At 44.0% G+C, this 8572-nt stretch overlaps 1 protein-coding gene across 2 annotated transcripts; it reads left to right on the forward strand.

The window, feature by feature from the left end:
* The first annotated feature begins 291 nt into the window (after positions 1 to 291).
* LOC310746429 (UPF0415 protein C7orf25) lies at positions 292 to 7520 on the forward strand. Of its 2 annotated transcripts, none has more exons than XM_083580145.1 (2): positions 292 to 363; positions 4966 to 7520. In XM_083580145.1, exon 2 carries the CDS (start codon positions 4979 to 4981, stop codon positions 6233 to 6235), a length of 1257 nt encoding a protein of 418 aa, XP_083436271.1. In that variant the 5' UTR covers positions 292 to 363; positions 4966 to 4978; the 3' UTR covers positions 6236 to 7520. The 2 variants fall into 2 exon arrangements, with proteins under 2 accessions (XP_083436271.1, XP_083436272.1); XM_083580146.1 differs by lacking the exon at positions 292 to 363 and adding an exon at positions 1030 to 1578.
* The last annotated feature ends 1052 nt before the right edge of the window (positions 7521 to 8572 follow it).

Genomic DNA, 8572 nt, shown 5'->3' on the forward strand with positions numbered 1-8572 from the left:
TTACACTAATATAAATTATTTAATATTATAATATAACATTTAAAATTATAATATAAATAACGAAATGCTATTATAAAGTAATACTATAATTAAAATAAAATTAATAAAATGTAATTTAATAAATGCATACAAGGAAAAAGGTTGACCCGCCACCCTTGCCCCGCACATGGAGGCGCCGAACGGGAACCGGAAGTGAGGGCTGGGCCCAGTGCCGGCTTCTGCTCCTGCTTCCTTCCTCCCCCTTGTGAAGCTCTGCAAGAGCCCGTCTCCCCCTCGCTCTCTATGGTGTGGAGGCGGAAGTCGCTTGCGGCCGCCGGCGCCGGGCTGGAGCTGCAGCTGCTGGGACGGCAGAGCGAGTCGGTCGTAAGTCTGGCAGGAGGAAGGAGGGCGGCGGGCGAGGGGTCAACATTTCGCATTTTCCAGCAACAGAAAAATGCAAAAGGAGAAGACCAGATACATAAGAAGAACGAAAACAAACCAATGATTCCCCCTTCCACAAACGCATTTGAAAGGATATAAGTCGTTATTATATTTTAATATGGAGGGAGGGAGGAAAGGAGTAAAAGAGAAAATGTGATTATTTGTACAGGTTTAATAGATTTTTAATGTGTGTGTATCTGTTTAATTCTATCCATGTTTAATTGTCTTTTAAGAACGATCCCCCTCCTTAGTTTTCTATGTTTTTAGCTGTGTTTAAGCTAACCCCTGTCAGGGTTAAAAGACGGGGCATAAATAAATATATAACGATAAAAGTTCAAAAACAGGTCGGTGCAGGCTTCCAAATGACATGTTAGTCTCCCGGGGCTTTCAAAAGTGGGAGGAGGTGATACAGGATTATGTTGTGATTGCAGATGGGAAGAAAACACTTGGATCTTGGAACATTATGTTTGCAAGACCAGAAAGTCCTACAGACCAAGGAAAGGGCTTGCTGTTTGTTTACTATTATTTCTTTTGTTTCTTAAAATTATACAGCATTTGATTGTTGTTGTTTTTTAAAAAGCTCAAAGCGGTTTTGAAAAAAAGATCACAACTATACTTTAAAAACATATGACAGTTAAAGTACTAAAAGAGTTTAAAATTACAGCAGCTTTCTGTTGCATCACAGGAAATGAGTGAAAGTTGCCATAAATTGCTGCTGCTTTTAGCTGCTCCCAAGCCAAAGTCCATCACCATCATCATTTCATTTGCATGCCACCTTTCCATAGCTAAAACCATGCTCAAGGCAGCTCACAGCATGAAAACATTTTCATAATTGCAAACATAACAAAAGTAGTCATATTCTGGGTGCTGTAAGGTTTTTCAACCAGGCTTGGGACTGGAATTGTAAGGACACTGGGAAATTTCTCCTGGTGCTGCTTTAGAGGTATTTTTAATATTCAAAAGTCGAGAACAGCCTCCCGGTGCTTTTTTGTATTTGTAGCTCATCTTTGCCTCTCTTTCCTAAGCTAATTTACACTCTGACCTGTTGAAATCTCATTCTCTCCCATCCGGCCCCTCTTCTCTTTTCTAGGAAAGCAGGGGCAGTAGGAGTTCTGTGTGCTAAACCCTGTTTATTTCAAGAGAGTAAACAACCCTTTGGTATGCAGGATTGCTTCAGTTCAGCCTCCTAGAGTTTCTAGCTCCACCCCCTTGGGCATATAGCTTCTCCAACCAATGTTCTCCAGGATATTGCATAAAAACTTCTACCCCTGCTTTATACCACAGATGGGGAAAGTGCTCCCTGCCAGATGCAATTGGACTCCAGCTCCCACTCCGCTCAGCCAACAGTCGGATGTTGGGAATATTGTCCTGAAAACCCTGCATAGCCACAGGTTCCCCATCACTGTTTTAGACGTCTTGCGTCTGGCTTGACAAGGAAAACTTCAGCAAATGCTGCCTAACCATGACCCAAGAGTGTACCGTATTTTTCGCTCCATAGGGCGCACCGGACCATAGCGCGCACCTAGTTTTTTTGGGGGGGGAATAAAGGGGGAAAAATATTCCCCCCCCCAGCCCCAAAGAGCAAAGAAGCCAAGACAGTGAGCAGGATCCATCCCTCTCCCTGTCTTGGCTTCATTTTTAGCCGCGGGGCTGGGGTGGGGGAAAACCTGAGCTTCCCCAGCCCCCAGAACAGGTCCAGGAGCGGTGGCAAGATTGCGTGCAACCTTGCTGCCACTCCCAGAGTTTGGGGGGCTGGGGGCGGGGGAAGCCCGAGCTTCCCCGACCCTAGCCCCCAAAACAGGCAGCTATCCGCAAGCCTTCCGAGTGCAGCGAGAACTCCTGCTGCGCTCCGAAGGCTTGTGGATGCTGCCTGAAGCCTGGAGAGCGAGAGGGGTTGGTGCGCACTGACCCCTCTCGCTCTCCATGCTTCAGCGAAAGCCTGCATTCGCTCCATAGGACGCACACACATTTCCCCTTCATTTTTGGAGGGGGGAAATTGCGTCCTATAGAGCAAAAAATATGGTATTTGGTTTCTTCTGCAACATGATATTGGTGGCATTTGGACTCTTTTCTTAAGCTCAGAAACTGCTTCCACTTTCCACATAAACATTTTCAGATTGCACAGTTGTTTCAGCATGACCTTTCTTGTGCTTATTTTAGTCTTTTATATTTTTGAAAATACAGTGGTACCTCGGGTTACAGACGCTTCAGGTTACACACTCCGCTAACCCAGAAATATTACCTTGGGTTAAGAACTTTGCTTCAGGATGAGAACTGAAACCATGCTCCGGCGGCCCGGCGGCAGCAGGAGGCCCCATTAGCTAAAGTGGTGTTTCAGGTTAAGAACAGTTAAAGTGGTGCTTCAGGTTAAGAACGGACCTCCGGAACGAATTAAGTTCTTAACCCGAGGTACCACTGTAAGAAGTTAGAATTGTAAGGGAGAGGGAGGGAGGGAGGGAGGGAGGGAGGGAGGGAGGGAGTGAAAGAAAGAAAGAAAGAAAGAAAGAAAGAAAGAAAGAAAGAAAGAAAGAAAGGGTGGTTGATAAATTACAGAAAACAAAGAAGAAAATTAAAGGAAAACAGTTCTATGTTGCTATATCATTACTGATTTTATCATTACAGCAATTAATAATAAGTGCCATTTTTTCTATAACTTTATATTCTTGATTCCTTTATTTGTTTAGCTAACAGTTTCCCAAATCTCTCTTTGTGTTTAATGATTCTTGCCTGACTAATCATTGTTGCTGTAATTATTATGATGTATTTTTAAAGTACCTACAACATATACCGAAACTTCCTAAAATACCTGACTCAGGATTAGCCCATTGTGTTTGACTGTTAACTAGAATCATAGAATTGTAGAGTTGGAAGGGACCACAAGGGTCATCTAGTCCCCTCAGTGGTAGTTCTGAGGCTACCTAGGTCATTTCCCCCCAATTTGGTACCCTCTAGATCAGGCTTCCTCAACCTTGGCCCTCCAGGTGTTTTTGGCCTACAACTCCCCTGATCCCTAGCCAGCAGGACCAGTGGTCAGGGATGATGGGAATTGTAGTCTCAAAACATCTGGAGGGCCGAGGTTGAGGAACCCTGCTCTAGATCAGTGTTTCTCAGCCTTGGGTCCTCAGATATTGTTGTGACTACAACTCCCATCATCCCTAGCTTGGCAGAACCAGGGGTCCAGGGATGATGAGAGTTGTGGTCCAAGAACGGATGGAGATCCAGGTTTAAGAAACACTCTGCTTGGCATTTTGGGCTGCAACATCCATCTGCCCCAGCCTGCATGACTGCGCTGCTTGGCAGCTGTAGTCCCAAAAACCCGGAGTGACCTAGGGAACTGTAGCAGATTCTGCCTTCTTTCTTGGGGAGAGACCATAACTTGGTGCGGACAGTGTGTTTGCTACTGTAGAATGATCAGGCTTAATTTCAGTTCCTAACATCTGTGTCCCCAGGATCTTGAGTAAGCAAGCAGGTATGAGGAAGATCTCAACTTCCATTCAAGCTGGGAGATGGGTGAGGGGAGGGCAAGGGAGGCTTTGCCAGAAGTATCCTGTTGGGTCCTTTTCACCCCAAATTCCCTCTGGCTTGGCTTGTGCGTAGGAATGGGGCCGTATAGGGCTTTGCCAAAGTCGTGCTGTAGACACTGAAGCAGATGGGATCAGGAGCTATGCTCAGAGCCAAAGAGAAATTCCATGTGTGCCCTGGATCCCTAGCTGCCTATCCTTGATCAAAATGTAAAAGTATTTGCATTGCTGTCCTACTATCAACCCAGCAGCTGGCAGTAACTAAAAAAACCCACACACCCAATTGAAGGATATGATGGCAGCTATCTGAAGCAGCTTACTGTGTAAGGGCTTGGGATAATCAGTGACTATTGTGTGAAATACCACTAGATTGCCTCTTTTTAAAAACAAGATCAATAAAGATATAGTTCACAGTGTATTTGAAGAAAAGCTTTAAAAGCAAGGGCAAAACTCGATAGGAAATTAGGCTTCAGTTCGCTTATTACAGAAGGATTCAATTGGATTGAGAGGAACTGGGTGACGAAATTTGCGGCATTACTGCCTCGTTTCTCTCCCCCTCCAACACCCCACTGCCTATGTAAATTAGATTTATGAGGGTGGACACAGTTTTAAAGCAGCCAAGTGTGTTGAAGTTGTGCTATCCAGGTAAAAGCAATTATTCAGTGTGGCTGAAGCCACAGTGTGGCTAACATAAGAGAATCCATCCCACCATGTTTTCTCTTTTTCTCTCCTGTTTTCACAAGTTGACTTAGCCCTAAATCTCTCACATTCTTTGTCATAGTTCCATAATCTCAGGTTTCTCCCTGAATTTATTTTGTTAATGATTTTTTAATTAATTGAAAAGCATGTTTTAGTTTGGAAGTGGTTTTGTTTTGTTTTGTTTTGTTTTGAGCTTCTGCTTTTTGCTTTGCTTATTTAAAACAGTTTTTGAAAGGGAATCATTGTCCTAGATTGAGAAACGTCTTCATAAATGTCTTTATATTACAGCTTGAAATAACAGTGATCTTCTTCGCATTTTTCTCAGGAATAATGTTACCATGTCTGTACACGCCTTGCTGTGCGAGAGGATTGCTATTGCAGAGGAGCTCATCAAGAGGGCAGAAGCCCTTTCTAGATTCCGGAAAGGAGGCATAGAAGGCGGATCAAAACTCTGCAGCAAGCTGAAGGCCGAGTTAAAGTTCTTGCGCAAGGTGGAGGCTGGCAAGGTAGCCATCAAAGAGTCTCACCTGCAAAGTACCAATCTTACTCACCTGCAGGCCATCATTGAGTCAGCTGAAAACTTGGAGGAGGTTGTCAGTGTTGTCCATGTCTTCACGTATGAGGACCAATTCGGGGAGAAACAAAGCTTGGTGGTGGACGTCGTTGCAAATGGTGGCCACACCTGGGTGAAAGCCATAGGTCGAAAGGCTGAAGCTCTGCACAACATTTGGCTGGGCAGGGGCCAGTATGGTGACAAAAGCATCATTGAGCAGGCAGAGGATTTCCTGCGAGCAAGTGGCCAGCAACCAGTGCAGTACAGTAACCCGCACATTATCTTTGCTTTCTACAACGGTGTGTCCTGCCCAATGGCACAGAGGCTGCAACAGATGGGCATATCGGTGCGGGGAGACATTGTTGCCGTGAATGCATTGATGGAGTGTGCTAGTGAAGACCTCCCCTTGAGCTCTGGCGAATCTGATGAAGGAGGGGAGGGACTTCAGGTGACCAAAGTAGATCGGGACAACTTAATAGCTAGTGTTGCTTTTCCTACAGAGATCCGAGTAGACGTGTGCAAGAGGGTTAACTTGGATATTACTACTCTGATCACATACGTCTCTGCCCTGAGCTACGGAGGCTGTTACTTCATCTTCAAGGAGAAAGTATTAACGGAACAGGCAGTGCAGGAGAGGGAAGAGAGTGTTCTCCCACTCCTGGAGGATTTCATGAAGGGCAAGGAGCTGTTTGCTTGTGAATCTGCAGTCAAAGACTTTCAAGTCATTTTAGAGACTTTGGGAGGGGCAGGTGAGAAAAGTCGAGCCTTGTTACTCCTGGAGAGAATCAAGGTGGTGCCAGACCAGCCCTCTGAGCGTGCCTTAAGACTAGTGCCCAGCTCCAAAATCAATAGCCGTTCTCTGACCATCTTTGGCACAGGAGATGCTTTAAAGGCCATCACCATGACTGCAAACAGTGGCTTTGTGAGGGCAGCAGCTAACCAGGGCGTTCGATTTAGTGTGTTTGTTCATCAGCCGAGGGCGCTGACAGAAAGCAAAGAATCTTCTGCCACACCTTTACCAAAGTATTCTGTTGGGCCCTAATTGTTCAGGAGTAGTCTGCGGCCATTAAAATAAGAGAACTAGTGGGTAGATCTTATCCAATATTTGTGTGTTTATAATGTCTACGGTTTCAAAAGCAAAGCTTTAAAAATATACATGCAAAGACAACCTATCCACAGGGCAGAGAGAAACATGACACGGGACTTGGGGCTGCCAAGAAAGTATTGGGCCTGAGTTGAAGTCCACCTGCACCCAGTTGTGGTGCCAGGTGCAACTTATTGTATGTGCTGACATCATTTTGCTGTGCAGTTCCTTGCTTCCAGTGCATATTGTATGAGAGGTTGGGGACATGTGCAAATGGACACCAGGCTACTGCTTTGGATACAGCCCTGCTGTGTTCCTTGTAAAGTTTTCATTCTGTCCTGGGGTGAGGCACATTTAAGTCCCATACATTTATCCTATTGATTAATGTAATGCTTCCATGTGGGACTTCAAAGTGCACACATTTGGCTGGATTGTGTTCCAACTTTCTGCCCATGGCATAAGGTCCTATGTTTTCCAGGATCTGTCTTCAGATGAAAACTGTATGGAATGAAGAAGAGCAGTACATGATGTGGAATCTGTGGCAGAATACACCATGGGTACAATCCCACCAAAGTGAAACACACTTAAACCCATTTATTTAAATGTGAACGCCTTGGGCACCTGCTAATGTCTCTTACAGAAAGTGACAGGTCTGTTTTTAGAAAGCTCTATGCAACTAGATAGTAAATGGTATTTTTACAGAATCCTTCTGGTTTTCTCTTTGATGGTTCCACAGTAATTTATTTTATTAGGCGTAATTAAGTTGTTAACAGAGTACAGTGTATCATCATAATGTTACCATTCAAACAGAACCAGTCTATGGAGTCTTAGTGCTCAAAGGCTGACTTTTTATGACTTTTCAGATTTAACTGCTGAAATCCTTAAAATGGCTTGGGGTTGTGGGAGTGGGAAAACGTTATATTAGGGATCAGAATAGTGCAATATGAATAATATGACAGCAACTGACAAAATACAGATGCATTATAATTTAGAAGCGAAGTTACACTATTGAATTCTCCCTTGTTACTTTTACCAGCTGTGTTAGAGAAGTTGAAATCTATGCTCTTAAAATAATAATAATAATAATAATAATAGGTCAGATATTTAGTTTCACATTATGGAAAGTAACAAGCAGGAACCTTTCCCCTAAACAGTGTCTTGGTACCTGCTCTCTCAACCGCCCCCCATCTTCTCTACATATGCATGAATTAAATAAATATGCAAAAAGTTGGTGTTAAAAGTTGAGTTGCATTCTGTCTCCTTCTGTGTGCCATTCAGACGCAGAAATGAGTTTATACTTACTCAGCATGGTCATCAAATCAGTGCCTACTGTGGGTTCATAAACATTCTGAATACAGTGTGTGCTGTTTCTTTGACACGGATTGTGTAAGAATAAAATTATAGTGTCATACCTCGGGTTACAGATGCTTCATGTTGCACGTTTTTGGGTTACGGATGTGCCAAAACCTGGAAGTACGGGTTACTGCCGGGTTTTAGTGTTTGCTCATGTGCAGAAGCGCTGAATCGCGACCCATGTGTGCGCAGACGTGGTGCTGCGGGTTACGAACGCTGCGGGTTGTGAACGTGCCTCCCACACGGATCGCATTTGCAACCCGAGTGTCCACTGTATTTATGAAGCTGCCTTCACTCCCTAGGGCTCAGTGCTCTGGAAATGTTGCAATACTTTGCCTTTGTTTGTCAGGTGCAGTACAGGAAAAATATGGAAGAGCATGAAGACTGGATGCAAAAGGGGATGGGAAACAATAAACGGGTGTGCAAGATGCCCTTCTGTATACATACCTTGGAGTAAGTGCCGTTGAACACACAAACATGCATAGTATAGCACAGTTGGAAAATTTCTGTAGATTTTGCCTACATGTTAGCACGCTACTTTTGATACTCATCAGGCCTAGAAGTTTAATGTGCATGTTTGTGTGGGTTGGGGTACATTTTTAGTACATCAAATTGTGCATTCGCATCAATGCCATACAAAACTTCCTCTGGTACAGTAATCATTTGTTTGAGTATACTAGTTTTGAAGACTGGGCGGAGGATGGTAACCAACATATTTAATTTACACAAATGGGAGAGAGGAAAACTTTAAAAGGTACACTCTCTTGCACATAGGCTTCGTATTCCTACTAAAGAACCCATAATTTTAAGCAGCTTAAATTTGTTAAGATTGTCAGGCCCACAGTGAATCAAGATGGGTTTAGAACGTGGAAGAGAATCCCAGGTCTTCCTGGAAAAGGCCTAATTCTCACTCCTCTTTTCTTGTCACTGAAAAGTGCTATC

This window comes from Podarcis filfolensis (genome assembly GCF_964270895.1).
Source record: "Podarcis filfolensis genome assembly, chromosome: 12".
Lineage (NCBI taxonomy): Eukaryota > Metazoa > Chordata > Lepidosauria > Squamata > Lacertidae > Podarcis > Podarcis filfolensis.

What these genes read in the sequence shown, in the direction of transcription:
- LOC310746429 (XM_083580145.1), top strand. Translation starts at nt 4,979, where the DNA reads ATGTCTGTACACGCCTTGCTGTGCGAGAGGATTGCTATTGCAGAGGAG.